The sequence below is a fragment of the Pogona vitticeps genome, chromosome 5, assembly GCF_051106095.1.
Source record: "Pogona vitticeps strain Pit_001003342236 chromosome 5, PviZW2.1, whole genome shotgun sequence".
In the NCBI taxonomy this organism is placed as follows: Eukaryota; Metazoa; Chordata; class Lepidosauria; order Squamata; family Agamidae; genus Pogona; species Pogona vitticeps.
The window spans coordinates 10,111,143-10,134,604 of record NC_135787.1 but is presented as its reverse complement, the minus strand read 5'-3'; the positions used below and the strand labels follow the sequence as shown (position 1 = coordinate 10,134,604).

Below are 23,462 nucleotides of genomic sequence, written 5' to 3'. Positions count from 1 at the left end.
TTCGGTTTTATGGCTACACACTTTGAATCCCATTTGTGGGAAATGGAAGGATTTAAATCAAATCGATTTTTAAAAATGGAATAAATAAACATGGAAGAATCAGTAAAACAATCCACCTTGCTCAGCCCTGTCTCTAGTGAGTGGCAGGACTCGCCTACATTTTCAGATACCTGATTATTTCCCCCCAAAAAACGTAGCTGGGAGGTCAAACCTCAGAGATTTGGCCAGCAAATCTCTGAACCCCTGAACAGAAGCTGGAAAAGTTACTTTTCCAGATGAAAGCTCCTAGAATCTCTCAGCAGTATGCAGTTATGCTGGCTTGTGGATTCCAGAGGTGGTAATTCAAATAAGTAACGTTTTTGAGCCCTGCGACTGAAGGTCAGCCTAGTCTTTTAAGAGTCAACTAAAAATATGGTTGTATGTTCAGGCCTTCCCTCCTGTCAATATTTAATTCTTTCTTTATTTATTTTTTCTTTCATTTATTTGTTTTATTATTGTATATGTTATGGACTGTTTGTAAAATTCTTATGTTTTCCTTATTGGAAGCCGCCCAGAGTGGTCGACCAGACCTATGCATAAATAAATAAATAAATAAATAAATAAATAAATAAATAAATAAATAAATAAATAAATAAATAAATAAATAAATAAATAAATAGTCAACAACGACCTAGACCACTAAGTGAACGCGGAGGGCTGAAAAGATTTCAAGGCATGGAGGTGAGCTGTCAGGAGCTCATCTAGGAGAATTTAAAAGAACAGCCAGGTGTCCCGTTTCTAAAGGAGCAACAATCACTATTTTACTGCTAAAGATGTTCACATTTCCATCAATGGACAATACAGTAGGACCTTCATATCTGTCTGTGGGGGGGGTTGTTCCAAGCCCCCCACCCCGTGGATACTGAAAAATGTGGATTATAGTGAACAGTACTATAATAGTGAACACTATGCATAGGATGGTCTCTGGCTCTCTCTAGTGGCCAGTTCTGCTGACTTTGTTGTTAGAAATATATATTTCTGGGAGTTTTTCTTTTAATATTTTTAATATTTTCAGAGTATGGATAAGCAAATCAAGAGATACCGACCCTGCAAACAAAGGGGCCCCCACTGTAATATATTTCAGCACAAGATCAAAAACAATTCGCTTAAATATTTATGTCGCAAACAAACTGCCTGTCTAGCAAGCATTATCACCTCCATTGGAAAGTGATGCTGGTTGCTCCTCTAGCTGCTAATAAACCAAGGCTTCAAGCACTAAAAGCTTTGAAATCTGAAGAGCGAGCAATTGAAAAAATTCCAAGACGCTATCAAATACTTCTTCCAGTGTTAATGCCTTGAAAAAGCTGATTCACCATCGTCTTCAACTAGACGGTGAAAGTCTGTTGATCAAGTGCTCCTTTAAGAACCCAGCAGGCACTTCCTAAGGTGGATATTTTAGAAATAATCCATTATGGAAGACAGATCGGGAGATTATTGCTAAAGGGTGGTGAAGAACTACAAGGCACGTATGTTCCAAAGGAGGAGGGAGAGGTTTAGAAGAGAAACATGAAACTGGAGCTGCACTGAATTTAGAAGACGGGGAGGTCCAAGAAGACGAGGCAGAGATGGAAAAGAAAGATGATTTGTTGGCAGAGCAATGAAACTCAGTTTTTAGGTAACAGAAAGCACTGGGGGAATTGAGACATTACCAGGCATAGGTTGGAAGTAACTCATTACACCAGAGGAGTTACATATAATTGGTTGCTGTAGGTTTTTCAGGCTGTTTAGCTGTGTTCTGAAGGTTTTTAAGAAGAAAAACCTCCATAACATGGCCAAACAGCCCCCTAAAAACTACAACAACCATTGGATCCTGGTCATGAAAGCCTTTGATAATACATTACATATAATTATCTAAGATGAAACTAATTATATTACAGTATTAACATGGCACTGGGAGGCAGTGGAAGACAAGAGGGTCTGGCAAGCTCTCGTCCATGGGGTGACAAAAAGTCGGACACGACTTAACGACTAAACAACAATTAATATGGCAAGGGATAACTTCACTGTGTGCAACTGTAACTGTTTCAATAACTTTTACAGTTGAAAGGTGTTTGGCCTCATAACACAGGCTGGCTTTCTGCCACAGACTAGTGAGTTATAGCAGTTTGGCTGTATGTTTTGAGAGTAACTAAAGTGAACTACTTGCATTACTTTGAAACTTCTAGAAAGGAAAGAATGGCTTTTTAAAAAGGTAACTGTAATTGCACAAAGCTATCTAGTAGGCATCCTTCAGTCTTGAGAGACTATGGCAACATGCTCTGTATAGAAGTCTTGGAACAGCATCTAGTGTGGCTAAGGAGGCCAATTTGAGAGTGACAATCCCTTCCACACTGGAGACAAATACAGTCGGTCCAGCTCCCTGATTTTGCTGCTTTCGGGACTGCCTCTTTGCCCCTCAGACTGCTGGACAAGGGTCTCTTCAAATTGGGAGAGGCTGTGATGCACTGCCTGCCTCCAGGCTGAACTCTCAGATGTCAAGGTTTCCCATCTGTTGAGGTCTATCATCATCATCATAAAACTACAGAGCTGGAATGGACTCTATGCATCAGTGAGTCCAGCCCTTGTCAAGGAAGTGCAGTGGGAAAATCAAACTCCCAACCTAGATACTGATCCATCAGTTCTATATCTAAGAGCCATAGGATGATACTGGTATTTAATTACTCCTTATATGTAACTAGATTTTGCACAGCCACTGCATATTCAGTCCAATTACGGTACCGTTTCGTTTAAGATGTCTTTGCCATTCTTTTCTATGTTGTTATTCCTGTTTTGTCATATACTTCCCTGAATGCTATGTCCAACATCTCACAAAAAAGGGTGTCCATTTAGTGCAGGAAGTAAACAGCATTACCAAGGAGAGATCAGTGAAAAAAGTTGCTCATCCTGCCCAGATATGGCTACTTTGATTGGCAGACATTCCTCTTCATCAGTTCCCACTGGATGCTCTTGAGCACGGATAAAAATGGCAGGCGGTAGGACCCTCCGCTTACAGAGCAAGTGGTCTGTGCTGAGCTACAATCCCTCTCTAATAATGAGACCTGATTATTCAGCTTCTTGAGGACTAGAGACATGCTAGTTTAGAAATAGCAGCAGGAGTCTCAAGATAAAAAACTCCTCCAAACATCCTTAAGCAGGTGTCAAAATGTCTAGAATACATGTATTTCTTTGCACTGGTAAGCGAGAAAAAGCTTTAAAAGTCTGGAAGAAGCAGGTGAAATGAACAGGACCAAAAGTGGAAGAGAATATGACAAAATATAATAAATTCGTAGAAGGATTGGTAGAGTTAGGATTAATAATGACAGGCAATTTCTTGATGTGAAGCAGAGCCAGAGAGAAAATGTAAATCTGGATAAATAAGGAGAGGGCTTTCTCAGTTGTATCAGCCCAAGTGGGGAATCCTTTCCCCCTGGAGACTCAGCTGACAGCGACACTGGCATTATTCTGGGGCCAAGATAAAACATGCTTAGATATTCGATTGAAGATTGTGGCCCACACTGGTTTTAATGCAATGGTTTTAATGTCTTTATTGTACATGTTTCTAAGCTAAGGAGTATGACAAAGCTGTATATTGTCCCCTTCTTATTTAACTTCTATGCAGAATACATCATGCGAAAGCCTGGACTGGAGGAATCACAAAATGGAATTAAGATTGCCGGAAGAAATATCAACAACCTCCGATATGCTACGCTGATGGCAGAAAGTGAGGAGGAATTAAAGAACCTCTTAATGAGGGTGAAAGAGGAGAGCACAAAAAATGGTCTGAAGTTCAACATCAAAAAAACTAAGATCATGGCCACTGGTCCCATCACCTCCTGACAAATAGAAGGGGAGGATATGGAGGCAGTGACAGATTTTACTTTCTTGGGCTCCATGATCACTGCAGATGGTGACAGCAGCCACGAAATTAAAAGACATCTGCTTCTTGGGAGGAAAGCGATGACAAACCTAGACAGCATCTTAAAAAGCAGAGACATCACCTTGGTGACAAAGGTCCACATAGTCAAAGCTATGGTTTTTCCAGTAGCGATGTATGGAAGTGAGAGCTGGACCATAAAGACGGCTGACCACCGAAGAATTGATGCTTTTGAATTGTGGTGCTGGAGGAGACTCTTGAGAGTCCCCTGGACTGCAAGGAGAACAAACCTGTCCATTCTGAAGGAAATCAACCCTGAGTATTCACTGAAAGGACAGATCCTGAAGTTGAGGCTCCAGTTCTTTGGCCATCTCATGAGAAGAGAAGACTCCTTGGAAAAGACCTTAATGTTGGGAAAGTGTGAAGGCAAGAGGAGAAGGGGATGACAGAGGACGAGATGGATGGACAGTGTCATCAAAGTTACTAACATGAATTTGACACAACTCCGGGAGGCAGTGGAAGACAGGAGGGCCTGGTGTGCTATGGTCCATGGGATCACGAAGAGTCAGAACATGACTTAACAACTAAACAACAACAACAAAAAGCTATATAATTGTATTCATTTTAAAGGTGTTGAGTTTTCAACTTGTTTTAGACAGACAGACAGACAGATTTTTTTCCTGCTTGAAAAATACATCCAAAACACAGCTTTTCTTTGTGTTACCTGTGTTGATAGGGCTTGAACAGTAAATACTTCTGGTTCAGAGAAGATCTGTTGATGGCTGATCTTTAGGGAAAACTGGCCATGCCTGCATAGAACCATCCCCACAAAGAGGAGAGCATATAAACAGATGTTATTATACATGCATAAACACACAGCAGGAATGTGTTGAGATATGTTTTTCACAAGCTTTGAAAATGTACTAAACATGTTTGAACAGTGAGCATACTGGACCAGAAAATATCATACTTGTTGTTACAGTCAAGAATTTGCCCTTTTATACCATTTACAAATCTGTACACATATTCAGATTTCACCAAGTTTTTCCTGATATTCAACAGAAATCTGGCTCTCTGTAACTTGAGACCATTATTATGTATCTTGGAAAGATTTAGGACATACCCTGTCCTTCCTCTGTATGACAACCTTTCAAGTATTTGAAAAGTACTATCATATCTCCCCTCAGTCTTCTTTACTCAAGAGACTAAACATGCCCAGTTCTTTCCATTTTTCTTCATAGGGTTTGGTTTCCAGTCTTCAACCATTGTTGCCTTGTCTGAACTTGTTCCAGTTTGTCTCCATCTTTATAAAGTGCGGTGTCCAGAAATGGGCACATTACTCAAGATAAGGCCTAACCAGTGCCTGATAGAGGGAAACTAATACTTCAAGTGATTTGGAGACAATATCTCCGTTAATAAAGCCACAAATATCCTTTGCCTTTTTTGCAGCTGCATCACAGCAGTGTTGTTGTGATCTACAATTCCACGTTCATTGGACCTGGATAGTTGAATTTGTTTAAAGTAATAAAGTATTTCTTGACTATCAATTTCAAGCTGGCATCCTGTCCCCTCCTTGTACTTCCCATTTGCCAAAAGGATCATAATTTTTCTTTTGGGAGAAAACCAAGTTAAAGCAGGAATGGATCACTTCTGCCTTTTCTTTGTCATCTCTTATCATTTTGCCATCCCTACTGACTAGATGAGCCATTACAGTGGTGCCTCGCTTTACGACGTTAATTCGTTCCAGCGAAATCGCTGTAGAGCAAAAATGTCGTAAAGCGAAATAAAAAAGCTCATTGAAATGCACTGAAACCCGTTCTATGCATTCCAATGGGCTGAATAACTCACTGTCCAGCAAAGATCCTCCATAGGGGCAGCCATTTTCTGTGCCTGTGCAGCAAGGAATCCGTCCCTAAGCACAGTGGGGGGCCATTTTCTTCAGCCGGCGCCATTTTGAAACCTGATGATCAGCTGTTTTTGATCGTCGTAAAGCGAAAATCGGTTCCCGAAGCAGGGAACCGATCATCGCAAAGCAGAAAAACCCCATTCAAACCATCATTTTGCGATCGCAAAAGTGATCGCAAAAACCTCACCGTCAAGCAGATTCGTCGTTAAGTGGGTAATTGTAAAGCGGGGCATGACTGTATTTATTTTCTGTCTTTTGCTATGCATCTGAAGAATTTTTTTGTTGCTTTTAGCATCTCTTGCTAACCCCAGCTCATTCTCAGCTTTTGCCTTCCTAACTCCATCCCTGCAATTCTTTTCTACATGTCTGTACTTTGCCATCTACTTCCTATATTTGTCTCTTTTTTGTTTTACAGGTCCTCTCTGAGCTTTTTGTGATGACACCTCGGTCATTTTTTTTCAAAATTCCCCCTTTTTTCATTTTCTTTCAGGCCCTTTACCCCACAAGAATACTGTCTCAGCCTTGAGGAGACACATGTATACTTTTTCATGAAAACAGGACTGCTCCAGGATACTGAACTCTGAGCCCAGAACAACGCAAATTTCCACTGTGTTCACACAAAACTGCAAAATACAGACTGTCTTGATTATACATTCAGTGGTAGCACTTTTCAGCTTAACCTTTCTGATTCCCACCTCTCTTGCCTTTCTCTTTTTACATAAAGGCAACTCTTCTGGCCTGGGCCGAAACAAAATCAACTGTTGTGGATTGATCAATACAGCCAAATACTGCCCTATTTTAAGCAATCTTCTGACACTATCCTTCTGTTCACAAGGAAAAGAGAAGCAGAGAAACACCGAATCACCTGGATTTTTTCTTGTCGTGCACAAACAGAACTCTCTGTCCTTTTAAATCCTCCCCTGTGAAATGGTCACCCTGGCTCAGCTCTGTCTTCTTGGCATTAGCCATGGCCACCAGCCTGCCATTGGTGGGAAGGCCAACCACGTGAAACAAGACATCTTCTACAGAACCACCAAGGCCCAACACCTCCAGGAAAGAGAGGTCAAGAGGCTTCGTGCTGCCAATTCCTACCCGGAACGAGCCATTCGCCTTCAGAACCAGAGTGTTTGTGACAGCTAGAAGAAAGCAAAGAAGCAACGCCCATTAAGATGCAGACAACAATCTTCTTGATTCTTTCAAGGATCATTTTTGTAGGTATTTTATAATCCCCTGAGCCAATTTTTTTAAAAAAAACGGAAGAGAGAAGGCCAGAATGGCTATTAGACAAGATGGGGGGGGGGGTCAACTCGTTTTAATAAATTCAGTCATTAATGAGTTCTTATAAGGAGAAAGGCAAGGTAAAAATATTTTAAATCAATACATTTAAACAAACTCTGATGGTGGAGCCAACACCCACTCACTATCGCCCGAGCCTGCCTATTTCTATGGATTGTTGTTGTTGTTGTTGTTTAGTCGTTAAGTTGTGTCCGACTCTTCGTGACCCCATGGACCAGAGCACGCCAGGCTTTCCTGTCTTTCACTGCCTCCTGGAGTTTGGTCAAATTCATGTTGGTAGCTTCAGTGACCCTGTCCACCCATCTCGTTCTCTGTCGTCCCCTTCTCCTCTTGCCTTCACAATTTCCTAACATCAGGGTCTTTTCCAGGGAGTCTTCTCTTCTCATGAGATGCCCAAAGTACTGGAGCCTCAGCTTCAGGATCTGCCCTTCCAGTGAATTCAATTTCTATGAATTACTGCTCTGCAAATAATGTCTGTCTCCAAAATTCCTTCAGGTCAAAGCCTTGTGGAAAGAACGTCCAGAAAGCCAACTCTGCCACACAGGCACAAGTTATTTTCTGGTCACTCCTCCCATATTTGGGCGCCAAGGCTCTTTGGAGACAGGCTTAATTTGCATAGTAAGCTGAGTAGAAGTTGGTAGGTGGTGGTTCCGAAGAATTAGGCACCAGCATCCATGTCCTCCTTCATCTTCCCTCCAGCTTCCCCCTCCCTTTCCTGTGATTGCTGCCATCTGGAGAGGGGGCAGCCGTGGTGGCCGGGCATGGACGGTGCTTCTCTTCCTGCCTTGGGTTGCAGGATCACTTATGTCAACAGTAGGAACAGATGTGTGTTTGCTGCACAGCTGTCTCTAATGCCTCTGTCCTCCAAGCCAAAATTGTTCGCTCAAATTATTCCTGCCCACCAAGAAAGTAAGTCCAGGTGTCCACAGGAAGGTCAAAAGGAGAACAAAAGGAAGCTCTTGCCAAGATGTGTCCAGGAAGTATCTGGGAACTTTTAGATGTCTAAGGAGAGCTAGAGAAAGCCAACAGTATGTTTTCAACACCTTAACTAGAATCCACCCCATGGCTTGAAAAGGAAGCCGTGACAGTTAAGCTGTGACTACCTGGCTGAATCATATGGGATTTGCTGCAGAAATAAAAGAGATGCATTGAATTTTTTAGAAACAAACTGATCAAATGATGCAAAGGTCAATGCAAAGCAAAACAGCCCCCTTTTTTGCTTCCAAAACAGTCCCTTTCCCCCTGCTTAAGAGCTTCTACTTTTTAAAAGCAAGGTTCTCTTGTTCTTCCCAGATTTAAGCACAATAAAAATAAATTTTGAAAGGTCCACAAAAAGAAGAACATTTCCCGGATTTCCACAGGGGTGATAAGGAGAAGAGAGGCTATCTGTTAAACCAAAAGTTCCTGCCGTCAGCCTTTCTCACAATACGTCGTAACCGTTTTTACATGACATTGTGGATGCCGTAAGAAAGCAAACTGCTATTCGGATAGAAAGGATTCAGAGAGATACTTACTTTTACACTCCCTGCTCCGAGGATTGGCATAGAAGCCCTGGCCACAGTGGGAAACGCAGCAGCCTTCTTGCAGAAAGACGGAACTGTCACAAACTCTGCACGCACTGGATCCATCACATTCCAAGCATCCTTTAGGGCAGGCTAGGGAGACAAAGGAGGAGATGTCACAGTCCTTTAAAGGAAGATCAGAATCAACCTGCGGCATCGTCTTGTTTTAGAAAACAAAGCCACTTCTTTATCAGCTGGCAGATATACTTGGATGGTATTCTTGCCATGAGCAGGGGATTGGACTTGATGGCCTTGCAGGTCCCTTCCAACTTCCCTTTTCTATAATTTTCTATGTTACTTCTTTATGAAAGGTTACTTAGGCAGAGGTCCAAATGCAAAGGACCTGCTTATCCAACATTGCTCTGACCTCCCGGTGCAACAGCAACAAACTGATCAGCAAAGTCTTGCTCTTTCAGTTCGGGATGCATACATGGTTCTGCATGAGAACTGCAGTGCTTATGTGCTTGGCTGTATAAAGACGCACACGGCTTCCTGATTATTCCTCAGGACTTAATACAGTAGGATGCCTGTATCCGTGGGGAATTGGCTCAAAGCCCCCATATGGATTCTGAAAGACGCGGATGAAAGCTAACACTATTTCAGTACTGAATGCTATACATGGCAGGGTCTCTGGCTCCATCTACTGGCCAGTTCTGGTAATGAGACCATAGAAATACCGTATTTTCCACATATACAACACCCCCATGTATAAGATGCCCCCCCCACTTTTCTAACCCAAAATTAAGAAATCTAAGTGGGGCTTAACAAGTGCAGGGGAAAGCAGGGATCAAAGCCCTTCAGGATCACTTTGATCCCTGCTTTCCACTCCACTTATTTTTGTTCTTTCCTCAGCTTACCTCAGTGTATAAGACGACCCTCAATTTTTATTCTAAAGATTTTAGACAAAAGTATAGTCCTATATACAGAAAAAAATACGGTATATTTCCCTAGCAAACTTTGTATGTAGTGTGGTCTCTGGCTCCTTCTAATGGCTAGTTCTGGCAACTTCATCTTTAGAAATATATATTTCTATGATTTCTCTTTTAATTTTTTTTTAACATTTTCAGACCATGAATCAATGGATACTGATGGGGGGGGGGGTCTTATTGTACTTTTTTCATTGGCATTTCAATCCTACACATCAGCTGCTATCAGCTGACTTTTTTCACCATGCAAGGGTCTAAAGCTAGCTCTCCCTTACCCAGGAGTGGCAAGTCTGATATCAATGCTCACCTCACGTAAAACTTTCTCAGAGCTGGAACTGTCATTAAACATACCACCTGGTTTGATGCCACGTGCCACATTACAACACGGAAGCCACATTTTCTTCCACTTCTCCCTCCCCGCTTTTTGCGCTCTAAATTCAGCTGTATTTAAAGATGGACCTCTTCTTTTATTCACCTGAGCATTTTTGCTCTCCAAGGTCTTCATAGAATCGCTTCCCACATGCTGAGACACACAGTGAACCCATGAGGAAGAACGGGGCTTCACAGCGGGTGCATTCGCCAAGAGCCTGACATTGGAGGCAGTGCTTGTCCTCACACCCTGAAAAGTCACAGACAAAAACTTTAGAAACCATTTCTGGACTTCTGCGCATTCCTAGAGCTTGCCATGTGGATACAAAAGTCCTAATTACTTAAGTGGAACCCTCAGTGACCTGCTGTGAGGACCATGCTAGGCACTTGGAGGAGAAAGTCACTCATGTCTTCTTGGAACTTGTCGGCACACATTTTATAGTGTCTAGGCTGATGTCCAAATGCACCATCTAATCACCTTTTTTGGGTTCAGTTTCATTTGTGGTGTCCTGATGATGTGGACGAGGCACTTGAACCAGTCTCTCCTACCACATGTTTACTTGACCCTTACCCATCACGGTGGATAAGATCTAGCAGGCATGGATTGACAAGGTGGGTCCAGGAGGAGGTAAACGCTTCATTGCAGCAGGGAGGGTGCCACGGGAGGCTCATGTGAGCTCAGTGGCTCAGGCACGCAACCAGCACTTTGACAATTAGCCATGGTCTTTTCCATGACTGTCCCTCTGTGTGTAGCAAGGAGAAACAGAATACTGGCCTATTAGTTCTAAAGGAAACCCCGAGACGAGGTGGCAGTTCTGACTGTGATTGATACTGCTTTCCCTAGTAACATTTTTTGTTGTTTATTCCTTTAAATTGGAACATTTTATAATTTAAATTGGCTTCCCCAACTCAGCACTTTCCAGATGCCGTAGAATACAAATCCCATGATCCAGTCTCCGGTTGGGGATGGTTTTGTTGCCACAATTACTCCCCTCCTTCTGCTGGCTGCTCAGACGCATGCCATATCTAATGAACTAAAACACTTAAAGCTATTAAAGCTGTTGGTAAAATTTAAAATAATGAGGAGGTAATTGAATTAAGCCACCATTTTGAGTGCACTTCATCTTCATTGGTGCAAAAGTTAAAATAGCAGCTTAATTAATTTACAAATAATTCATTTAGTTCTAGTTCTGTAAACAACTCAGATCTCACTGCTCTCCTTCTTTCTGCTGCATGAGTTCATCACACCCTGATTCCAGAAAAGCTCAAGGTAGCAGAGTTATGTTGTATGTGTAGCTTCTCTAAGTTGCAGCTGTGATCCTCTGCATATTTACTTGTTTCTGTTGCAGAAATCATTTGCCACTTTCTGTTGGCACCCACACACACACACGGCTCTCTGGTTTACTGTGAAGGGGCTCTATTTAAAAAAAAAACAATATTGGGCCACCACAGTGCCTTCCTCACTGGTCAGCCCCTGGGTGTGTTCCCCAGGGCCAGTCTACCCATGACCGATAGCAACACAACAGACAGTGATGCTGACAGACCCAACCCAGGATCACCCATGGAGATGGAGGAGCCAACGTCACTGGGAAAAGATTGTCTGGAAGATAAAGGATTTGCGGGGAGCATCAAAACTCAAGGAACTTAAGATAGGGTGGGATGCAGGGTTTGGAAGAGTCTGGAAGGGGGGCGGAGGAGGAAGGGAACCAAGGTAAAAAAAGATAAGGAAGAGCAGGAGACAAAGTGTATACAGGAGGAGGAAGAAAGAAAGAGCCGTGTGGAGGCCCCAGAGTGGCCTCAGCAGGAACCGCCTAAAGAGATCCTACAAACCTTGTGCCTCAGTTGACCAGTGCAAGTCATAGCACAACAGTGGCATAATCAACCTCCTGTCAACCCCACAACAAAGACATCTGTTCTGACATAACTGCAGAGGTGGAGAAGGCAGAAGCCGTATGGATGCCTCTGGTGCCTAGAAGAGCTGTTGGCCATTCAGGGTCTGTCAATCACATATAGAGTCAAGGATAGTGCCAAGGTCATTATTAGGACTCAACTCCTCAACTACTCCTCAACCTAGAGCAGGTCTGAACCAGCATAGCCCAGAGGAGAATAGGAGGTTTATGAACAGTCAAGACAGCAGTATATTAGAGGGTTGGTTTTGTAAATAAAGTTGAGTTGAACACAATTTTCGACTTCAGCTCTCCTATCAAGACCTGTGGGATTCTTTGAATGGCCCCCCTGCTTATACAGGACTGGGGGGGGGGGTCATGGACATTTGCACATTTAAACAGGAGCTTAGAGTTCACCAACTGCTGAGCATATAGCTTTTCACCAGTCAATCAACAGAGAAGGACCAGGGCGAGAACTCTCAGCTTCACAAACTATCATCTTCATGGCTTTGGCTGCCTAGAACCAAAGCATAATATCCACAGGATTGCCTAAAGGTAGAGAACTGTTATTCTTACCTCAGGGTGTGACCCAAAATACCATATACTCAACAAGAAATGAGTGAACGCCTGTTATAATATCTGTCCATGAGTAAACTGTGTTATAATCTGACCAGGGGAGAAGGATTTGGGTAACGTTCCATACTGACCCTACGCGTCAAATTGCCCTGACTTACGCTGACATCTGTCGGATTCCCGGTAAAAAGCTGGCGGGCAGTGCCCCACGCAGGCGCCATCTTGGAGAACGTATCCGTCCATACACTGCAAGCAATCGGTATTCTGAGGCCCGTCGCAGGCATTGCAGCTCCAGTCACACTCTTAGAACAAAGAAGAAATGAAACATCCCTCAGTCAAGCCACTGTTTGCTCGCTTCACAGCCAGCCGTTTTAACATACCACACAGCTAGCGACTGCAGAGGCACTGAAGGGCAAAGAAAACAGAACAGATGTTGGAGAGGGAAGAAAACGCCTAAGGAGATTGTATTAGAATAACACCATTTTTTCCCCTCTGGGGTTCAACATTTCCCAATTATGTTAAACATGGGCACAGGCGGCTGTTTTTCAAAGGGCCGGCAAAGCAATTACCGCTGCTCCTGCCACCTGAGTGCTCAGGGTTGCCATTGGGCAACATTGAGGCCAAAAACATGTGTTACTCCCTGGTGGATTCCGCCACGGTGAAACCATAAATCTCTTATCTTCCCCTCATGGAGACGGCTGGGATTTCCCACGAGCGCTGCTAATTAAACAGGCCGAACGGATGAGGAAGGTGACTTTGCCTTGCAGTCAAAATGGATTTTAAGGAAAGAACGGCATCAAATTAATAATAGGAAGGCAAAATTGTTTCTCATCGGAGTCTCCGCTCCAGGCAGCTGGCAGAGAAACTCTTGGAAAAGGCAGGGAATAACTGTATGAGGCATAGGGGAAAACTACAGTGCAAAAGGGATTTGGGCATGGGAGGTGGCGTTAAAGTTTTGGCCCCCCATGTGGGTCTATTCCCAGGTGAAATCCAAGCTCAGCAGTTTTGGTATCTTCTGCTTTTGTTGCTCCAAAAGGCAAGGATAGCCAGTGTCTTCTGATGTCTTCTAGGTTTGTTGGACTGTGGTTCCATCCTCCCCACCCACATGGCAAACAAGCACCGGAATGGAGGAGGCAAAAATTGGTGGAGAAGTAGGCCTCATGTATTACACTTGCTTCTCCAGCTGTAATATGAACATCTGTTTGGAAGACAGATTACGATTCATCATGTTGTAAGTCTACAGGTCCCCTTTTCACTCTCCAGAGACCAAGGGTGTCCATATTTGTGCTACCAGACAACAACTCCCAAAATTTCTCATGTACACAAAACCACACACGTTTGCTAGAAACTATCAACAGGGATAGGAAGACACATGGCAATGGTAAAGATCTCCAGCGTATACTACAGGCAGTGGAGACCACCTGCTGATGTAAAGGGGTACATTTTAAGTCGACAGCCAAAGCCACAACATTGCACCCATGAAAGCCAAGCCCTCTGATCATGTAAAACGTCAGCTCACTATCAACTACTTTGAAACCAAGCCTGGAAGATGTTATCATATGCATCAGGGCAAACAGGTGAACACAGTGGGTCCATCTTCAAGAGGTCCTCCAGCTATAACCATTCCTGGAGAAGGACAATCTTGGTTAGACTACTCTAATGCATTTTATGTAGAGTTGCCCTTGAAAACCACAGAAGATGCTATAAGGAGTGCAGTATGCAATATGCAGCAACTAGACAGCAAGCTGGAACACCAGAGCCCATTCTGATAGACTTGGACATTTAGAGTAGGAGCGTAAGATAATGCAAAAAGGTGTGTGGCACCAAATCCTATTGGGGCCAAAGAAGAAGAGTCACCCTTCTTGACTCTGCTGATCTATATCTCTTTCTACATTCTCAAGTCTACATGTGCAAAGAACATGACTGAAGAGTCTTATAGCAACCTAGAGACTAGTAAGTTTTATTTGGCATACTCTCTGATGGACTGCAGCTCACTTGCAAATGGGCATTGCCTCAAAATGCCTAATTGTATGGAAAACCCTCAGAAGAAAATGAAGAGGAGTTGACGATGAGAACGACGTTGATGCATTTGAATTATTGCTTTGTAAAAATATGAAAATGGGATAACCAAAACATTACTTTCAAGCCCCATTTTTCTTCTTAGAATATACCACTCAGAACAGGCAGGATCTTTTCCAGGTGTACGTCTTGAAAACCTTTCCTTGAAATATCTATATTCAGCCTGGCACCACTTCTAAGTCAAGAGAAAATTCCACTAAATTTCCACTTACCTATGTGTTAAAGAGGGGAGGATTTAGAAAGGAAAGCTCACTCATCCTTCAACTGAAGTGCTAGAAGAGTAAATTACAAATCCTGACCCTTGGAAAGGCTTGATGGTTTGCTTACTCAATCATTTACCAGAGAAGGATTTACAATAATCCTGGTTTTTCACTGGAAGCTGAAGCCCATGACAGAAGATAACAGGAAGAAAAAAAGCGAAAGGAGGCACAATAGGGTAAAGAAGTAAAAAAAAAATTGAAGAAAATGCCCATAGTAGAAAGTTTGGTAGAGTTTTCATCCCAGTAAAACTGGTTTAAAGTTACTTTTTAAAAAGTTACCAGATTCCCAGAGTGCATGTGACCAGTGACCGTGCTGGCTGGGAGATTGTAGAAGGTGGAAGCTATTTTTATCAAGCTCTGCTGTAAACTAAACTGCTAAGACTGGAAAAAATTTGTCATCGTTATTTATAATTTTTATTAATTATTATTTAAAATATCTTTGCCCTGCCTTTCTCCTTAAAGTGACCCATGGCGGCTTACAACAATTAAAAGACAATACCGTATCTTTCTGTCTATAAGACGCCCCCATGTATAAGATCCCCCCACCCCCACTTTTCTAACCCAAAATTAAGAAAGCTTCGAGTACTCAGCCTTTGGGCTCAGAAAGCTCGGACATTAGGAGTCCCTGTTGAATCTGAGCACTGCCTACAGGCTCCGCCTCCAATGAGGTGTGTTCCAATTGGTTTGTTCGGCATCAGCTGCCATCAGTTCCATAAGGCTTGTTATTGGAGGAAGCGAAGTCTCCTAACTGCAAGTAGCTAAGCCTTGTGATTGGAGGCAGCCTGTTTGCAGAGGCAAGGTATGTGCCTCTTTGTTCTCTCCTCAGCTTACTTCCGTGTATAAGACAACCCTCAATTTTAGTCTAAAGATTTTAGACAAAAGTATCATCTTACACACGGAAAAGTACAGTATTTAGAAACTAAAAAAAGTGAGTATATCAATTTTTTAAAAAAAAAAGTAAATATGTGTTATATTAGAAATGGTCAATAACATCAATTCTAAAAACATGTTTAAGAACAACAGAGCACAACAATCCATTTTTTAAAAAGCCCCCTCAGGCTGCCAGTCACTAAGGAAAAACCTGCCTGACAAGAAAGTTCTTTGCATGCTTGCAGAAGTACAGCAGAGAGGGGACCAGCTGGGTGTCCAGTGGGAGGGAGTTCCAGAGTTTAGGAGTAGTGACAGAGAAGGCCCTCTCCTGTGTCCCCACCAAGTGTGCCTGTGGAGAAAGGCCTCCCCTGATTATCTTAATTCCTGGACAGGCTCATGCAGTCTTTTAGATATCTTGGACCCAGTACAATTATAATCATTACGATCCAACACAAGAATACGGTCTAAGTATTTCTTTCACCTTTGCAGGTCCTGGTGGGGAAATCAAGGTAGTACTGCGGAGCGCAGCTGTCATACTGGCATTCCCCAAAAAGCAAGACTTTGGACGGGTCTCTGCAGGATGTGCAGCTGGTTTCTGAATCACAGCTCAGACATGAGCCACTGCAAGCTGGAAATGGAGATAAAGACATCAAGCAGATATAAAGACATCAAGCCTGTTAATCTGAAGATCCAAAGAAATATACGGGTGAGAAACAAGACTTAAAAGTCTCCTATTCAAAAAGCCTGAGCCACTGCCTCCCCATCTGCTCTCTCTGCGATACAGAGACAAGTTCTGTGCTGAATTTCACAGCTATACCCTACAGAATGTGCACTCAATGCTTCAAATCGTTCACTCACAATTTGGCTTCGGTAGATATCTATAAACTACTGTGCCACCTAAATTATAATCTTTACACATCCAAATGTCCCATAAAGATGTCAGCCACAGCAAGATTTTTCATTTCTGTATAAGACTAAAAAGATCAATCCAAGATATTGGTCATGGAGTTTAACTTTTAGACTCAGGACTTCCTCCGAATAGAATGAAGGACTCCTTGCGTGAAGCACCACACACAGAAAAAGCTCTCCACTTGCACAAGACTTCCACACTTGAGGAAAAACTTCGCCTTAGCCTATAGAGCTCTGCATGGGAAGTGAGATTATGACCTGCAGCCATTCTGATGGGATGCAGTTCAAGAAAGGAACGTCGGTAGTCACTGTGAAATGTTCATTCTGTGCAGAAGAAGCAGGAGATCATCAAGAGATAGAAGGATGTCCCCTACAGGGAAAAGCTATAATTGGTAAACATTTAAATAGGTTCATCAAATGGACCAAAGTGGGGTTAATCTTTCTAGTAAATGTGGTAGCAGCATTTTCATGGCATGCTTCTAAATACACAAAATCTTTTCCATACAAAGTTTTTCCCCCTCGAGGTTATGCAACTCTTCATCCACTGAGACATTTCCTCCTCTTAATACTCCATCTCAAAATCTCTTATGTATGTAATTTCCTACACTACAAGATCTGACTCATTTTATCAATTCTAGAGGGGCACTACAGATGTTAATTAGCATTTGCAACACATCTAAAAATGATGTGTGGGTTCACAATGTGAAGAAATAGCTACTAATTAGATGTGTGATGAGGTACATTTGGAAACTTCAAAATATACCGGTGACACATTATTCAAACATGACAAGGAAAAGGCAAAAGAAAATGTACACTGTAAATGACTTAAGACATAGCTGCTATATTAACATTACTTGAAAAATATATTTAACAACAATAATAGGCCTGCTTGTGCATACGTTCTTGTTGTTGTTTAGTCATTAAGTCGTGTCCAACTCTTCGTGACCCCATGGACCAGAGCACGCCAGGCCCTCCTGTCTTCCACTGCCTTCCGGAGTTGGGTCAAATTCATGTTGGTTGCTTCGATGACACTGTCCAACCATCTTGTCCTCTGTCGTCCCCTTCTCCTCTTGCCTTCACACTTTCCCAACATCAGGGGCTTTTCCAGGGAGTCTTCTCTTCTCATCAGATGGCCAAAGTATTGGAGCCTCACCTTCAGGATCTGTCCTTCCAGCGAGCACTCAGGGTTGATTTCCTTCAGAATGGATAGATTTGTTCTCCTTGCAGTCCAGGGGACTCTTAAGGGCCTCCTCCAGCACCACAATTCAAAAGCATCAGTTCTTCGGTGGTCAGCCTTTATGGTCTAGCTCTCACTTCCATACATCACTACTGGGAAAACCATAGCTTTGGCTATGCAGACTTTTGTTGGCAAGGTGAGGTCTCTGCTTTTTAAGATGCATAAGCTCTACACACATACAAAAAACTAGATTTTCCAGGGTTTTTGCATGCATGAACAGTCTACATGTGAGAAGAAACCATGAAGAACTTAACAGCAAAAGGAGGCACAGTTAGGTACTCCCCTCTATGCATGTTTATGGTGCCATTTATTACATCTGATAAGGGCCATAGTCTTCTCCCAAATCCAGAACCTGGACCCACTTCAGTTAATAATGGTTGGAATCCTGTTATGCAGCTCCACATGTATAAAGCTGATGACATCACCATCATAGTCAAAACCAAGCAGTCTGTTGTTGCTTCAGGTGACAAGAACCAGTCACTTATGATTAATGTTGATTACAATTTCAAGTCTTAACAATATAGGAAACAGTGGTTAACTAAAAACAGAAACAAAAGCTTCAGGACCAACCTAAATGACCTGTGTTCAGAAACCCATGTTCACTTTCTTATGGTGACTCAAAAAATACTTGAATGCATTTTAATACTTAAGGGAGTATTATTTCTTCCCAGGGAAAACCGTAAAATTTCCATTTTGGCTTGCTGCAATTCCTTAATTAAATAATAAATGCATATGATTGTCATAAGTTGACATAACCCGACAAGATATAGCAACAATAGTTACTTTTTACAAAATGTTGCATTCTTTTCCATATATATATGTCTCTCTGTGTGTGTTATTACATACATGTATGTTCTCTCTCTTTCTCTCTCTCTCTCTCTCTCTCTCTCTCTCTCTCTCTCTGTGTGTGTGTGTGTGTGTGTGTATGCACACATTCACACATGTCAAAAATTGCCAAAGGAAGCCTTTAATTACTGGTGATTTGGCATTGCTGGTGACATCATTCCCCCTGCACAGACGGAACTGCATATCAAGATTTCAACCAAAGTGTCATGTCCTCCTATAAATATCATGCCTGTCCCAGAGGCTTTGTCTACTGTTCACACATCAGTTCTTTCCTAGTTAGAAGGGGTCGCAACACCTGTAGGGCCTGGATTGTTGTCCCAGAATGCTAGGAGAGTTGGAGAGTTTAAACGGGTATTTAATAGAGTTCCTTTTCCATTCACTAAGGAGCAACATTATTTTAAAAAAGCAAAAGTTGATGGCACGTTCTGGATAAATAAGTGAGTCACTTTGCCCTTGGATGGATTTGAACAAGGAGTGGGACGTTTTAAAGCTTGCCCCTGCACCCTCACTTAATGCGGTCACTTAAAAAAAACTCTACATGGTGGCAGCGGTGGGACCCTAAATAATCAAGCAAGCTTAAAGTTCCCGATATACAGAATCTCCTGTGAGTTTTATCTCTCTCCTTGCATTTGGGAAAAGAGGGGGTGGCCTTGTTGTTGGCACTGTTGGACAAATGGAAGATGGAAATTTTACTGAGATCTTGCAAATGACCTAACATTTGTACCACCTGATCTCCCCCCTCCAAAATTCTGCAGCATGATTACATGAAAGAAACAGGACAAAGAAGCAGCATATTCTGAATCACACCATAGAGAAACACCTACGTTTGCAATGCAGGTTCTCGTCCTTGTAGAATCCGAGGAAGCAAGCCGAGGTGCAGCTGCCCATGTGAGAGAGGACAAGGCTGGAGTCACAGGAAGTGCAGGCAAGAGGGCCTTCCCCTTCACATGTTTTACATGAAGGGTGGCATTCTGGAAAGGAACACAAGGAGGAAAAGGGAATTTGTGAAGCAGGGTTTCTGCGAAACTGGCCACTGGAGCATCACCATAGTCCATGTATGCAGCCTGCATCTATGGAAGGAATGTTGGACTTGGCCTGGAGATGGTTTGAGTTGGAATCCTGACCTAGATATGAAGTTCACCGTGTTATCTTGGTTCAGTCACTCTCTCATAGCCTCTCTGAACCAGAGTCTGGCAAAAATAAAAATGGATAAACCTTGTGCCAGTAAGGGCAATGGCAATAACAATAAGTGTTGCTCCTACTGGGGTTTCTGCCAGTTTCTGCTTTTGTCAAGGCAAACACTCAAGCCATATTCAGGCATTATAAATGCTGCTGCTGTGAACAACTTAAGACACAGCCCCTGGCCTCATCCCCTTTTCACATACTTCACTGTTTGAGCACTAGATCTGAAGGGGAAAAAAGTTCCTGACATCACGAATATTCTGCATGCATGCAAAAACCCATTTTGTGCAGGCTTCTTGTTCACACACACAGTCTATATGTAAGCATGGAGATTTCCTCCTCAAACTGCAGTGCTGAAACCATAAAGACAGGAAGGCAGAGCTAGGCACTTCCCTCTAAGTGTGTTCAAAGCACCACTGATAACATTAATAAGCTGTTTGACAACCAGAAATGGCACTTATTTTAATTATTCTGAGTTAAATAGCCGTTCATTATGCTTTGGTCCCTTCATTTAGTTTGGTTACACTGGCTGTGGAATTCTGGGGTAAGAGTCGAAAACAGCAGCTTTTCCAAGCTCTGGTTAAAACAATGGCCAGAATCCAGCTGAAAAAGTTCTTCTGCTATAACTCTATTGCCATAAATTTAAGCTACAAATTGCTACAAGTTCAGAAGTCAGCACAGGCATTGGCTGCTGCATGCTGAATCGTATGACTGATGTGCAACAGCCAATGCCTACGCTGACTTCTTAACTCATGGCAATTTGCATATGAGATTTACATGGCAGAGTTAGAACAGTGGACATAACTAATAGGTTTCTGGCCAATGACTGCAAAACCATTTGGGACTATTTCACATTTCAAATTGTGCGTGATTGTTTCTCAAGATATCTTCAGTCTCAGGTTTTTATAACCACAATGTATGATCTTGGAGTAGGGGCATTAAATGAAATCTTAATTGTATCAATCAATACATCTTTCACTCTTCTGGTGGATTCCACCCCACCCTTTCTCCATTACAGAAATCTGCAATGAAATCCCAAAGAATGTGTGGAGCTGAGATCCTAAACCAGGAGTAAGCAAATAATGCCCTCCTCTTTTTACGATTCTACGAATAATCCTGCAACTATTGTTTCTGTGAGTGCCTGTGTATGTTGGAAATGTGTATCTGATGCAAAATTGTAGACAAGCAGAGACAGGTTTCCCTAGTTTTAAGGCATTACTTACTTTGACACATTCTGTCAACCCTGTAGTATCCTGCAGGACATTCAAGGATGCAGTGGTCCTTGAGGAACAAGTGATTGCTGTTTTGGCACTTCAAGCAGATGCTTCCTTCGTCCTTGAGATCCGCCACACATTGACTACACAAGGAGTGACAATCTGCAGAAAGGAGAGGGTACCGTTTGTACGGAAGTGAAAATGGCTTCCTGAGAAGACACTTTCCAAAAGGAAGCAGAGCCTCTGATTAGCCCATATTGAAAGAAGTTACAAATAAGATGAGTTTCTGAGTTCCATAGAACTCTTCGTCAAGCAAAGATGGTATCAACCCTGGGGGTCAAGAAGAAAGTCCCTTAATCCTCCAGAAAGGACAAATGTCAGAAACAGAACAATCAGGATATGAAGATCAACAAATTTCATTAGAGCCTTTTATGCAAAAACGCATGCCCAGGGGGCAGAGATTTAACAAAGAAAGAAATTGTGATTTTTTTTTAAAAAAATTAATATTTATATACCACCTTCAGTATCACACTTGAAAGGAACAACAATTCAAAAGTGGCACAAAAATCTAGAAAACCCCCAAAGCTTCAGTTCACTAAGTGTTGAATCGCCAATGTGTGTCCCCATAAGTGCACATTCCAGAGGTGCCAAAGCAACATCAAAGTTGGAATTTTTAACAGGAGTTAATTGTGAAGTGCCATAACAGAAGCAGTCCACCCACTGGTTGTTATCAGATGCACATGAACAGCAATGGAACAATAAAAAGTATTTCAGAGGGCAGACAGATGGATTACTCTAACAAGGCACCGTACACAAAGACAGTTTTTTGCTGGAACTCTGGCTTGATGGGCAAATTCGCAGGGATAAAGGCACCTTTGAACTGAGCCCTAAAAACAGAGTGGCAGTTATTACAGATATTGCAACGATGGCCAGATAAGTCCCCAAAGGCTTCCATTTTCCATACCAGCCAAAAGGTCTCTTATGAGAGCAAACGTTTGCGCCAGCAATTTCCGGAGCAGTGTACAAGCAACATCAGGTTGGGCTCTTAGGAAGGCCGTTATCAGCAATTACCAGATTCAACATGGCTTTTCTTTCCTGCTTCCCACAGGATCATCCTGCTTTTATCTTCAAGCACTGCGGTGGTGAATGAAGTTCCCTCTACTTGCAAAAGCCAATGCTTTGCTCCAGTGATTTGGGTTCTTCCCTACTCCCTTACCTAATGCAAGCGCAGAATACGTTTGCCTTGAGAAGGCCATGTGGAAGCACAGCTGCCTTTGTACTTCTGCATCCACATGTCCTTTGCACGAACTACAGTGGTACCTCACAAGAGGAAAACAATTTGTTCCGTGAGTCCCTTTGTATCGCAAAAGCACGGTTTCCCATAGGAATGCATTGAAATTGCCTTCGATGCATTCCTATGAAGTGCCTTGCAAGAAGAATGCCTTTTTTCGTCTCGCGAAGCATCAATGCAAGATGAAAAAAAATCGTCTTGCAAAGCACAGCCATAGGAAAAACTGTCTTGCGAAGCGCCTGGGACATCACAAAATGCTTTCTTTTTGTGAGTTTTTCATGGCGTGAGGTGTTCATCTTGCGAGGCGCCACTGTACTCTGCTTCTTGAGGACAGTTTTGCAAATGTATGGCATACACCCAGAATGGTCCAAGGTAAGAGAAGATTATATTGCTGGCTTCTGGTAGGAGAGTGGCCAGAGGATGATGGTGGAGTCTGCCAAATATGGCACTTTTGCTTCAAATGAACCCCTGGAAACTCCTTGAGTTGCCTCTTGCCACATGGATACAGTTTTGTCTTTGTGTTTTCTTAGAAGAAGGAATACAGCTCACTTATAATTACCTTGTATTCCAATGCAGAACTTATAGAGAGGTTTGTTTTCGGATGACACCAGCACTATACAAGACCCATTCCACTATGCTGGTTGGGGGAATGCTGGCAGGTGTAATCTCAAAAGTAACTTTTTCCATGCATAAAAGGGTCTCACAAAGACCTGCAGGGACACCTGGAAGAGTTTCTACTAGCTGCACACAATACTGGAGTAAATGACCAAATGGTCTGACTCTGTATAAGGCACAGATGTCCAATACAAAAGTACCATTCAAGGGAAGGTATCTTGGCCCCGAAGCTAAATCAAGTTTAAGGAACTTCCAGACCACTCCTAATTGACCAAGATAGACTAAAAGGCAACGGCTGTATAAGAAAAATTGTACAAAGCTGCCACTTTTCTTGTGTTTTCCTGTAATCCCTGGGATTGCTCTTCTTCCAGAACACTCGAGGTACAGTAGGTTGTCTGCCTCATGAGCATGGAATTCGCAGCAAGTTGGGGGCAGCCTCAAGCACCCCCTCCTTTTCAGCAGCCCATCAACAAAATGGCGCCTGACCTTCCCCTGAACCAAAGAAGTTTCAAAAGGTTTTACAAGAAGTCTTTTGTGTGTGGCGAAGGG

The 23,462-nt window shown here is 42.6% G+C and overlaps 1 protein-coding gene across 2 annotated transcripts in view; it reads right to left on the bottom strand.

Moving 5' to 3' along the window:
• The window catches only part of FRAS1 (Fraser extracellular matrix complex subunit 1), a 299,294-nt gene that overhangs the window by 100,706 nt on the left and 175,126 nt on the right, over positions 1-23,462 (bottom strand). For both annotated transcript variants that reach the window (XM_078394487.1, XM_078394488.1), the window contains 8 exons: positions 21,017-21,169; positions 19,436-19,582; positions 16,101-16,247; positions 12,572-12,712; positions 10,058-10,201; positions 8,609-8,749; positions 6,664-6,934; positions 4,617-4,701 (listed from right to left, as the gene is read on the bottom strand). In XM_078394487.1, coding sequence (XP_078250613.1) covers positions 4,617-4,701; positions 6,664-6,934; positions 8,609-8,749; positions 10,058-10,201; positions 12,572-12,712; positions 16,101-16,247; positions 19,436-19,582; positions 21,017-21,169 — 1,229 coding nt within the window. The remainder of the gene's footprint in view (positions 1-4,616; positions 4,702-6,663; positions 6,935-8,608; positions 8,750-10,057; positions 10,202-12,571; positions 12,713-16,100; positions 16,248-19,435; positions 19,583-21,016; positions 21,170-23,462) is intronic.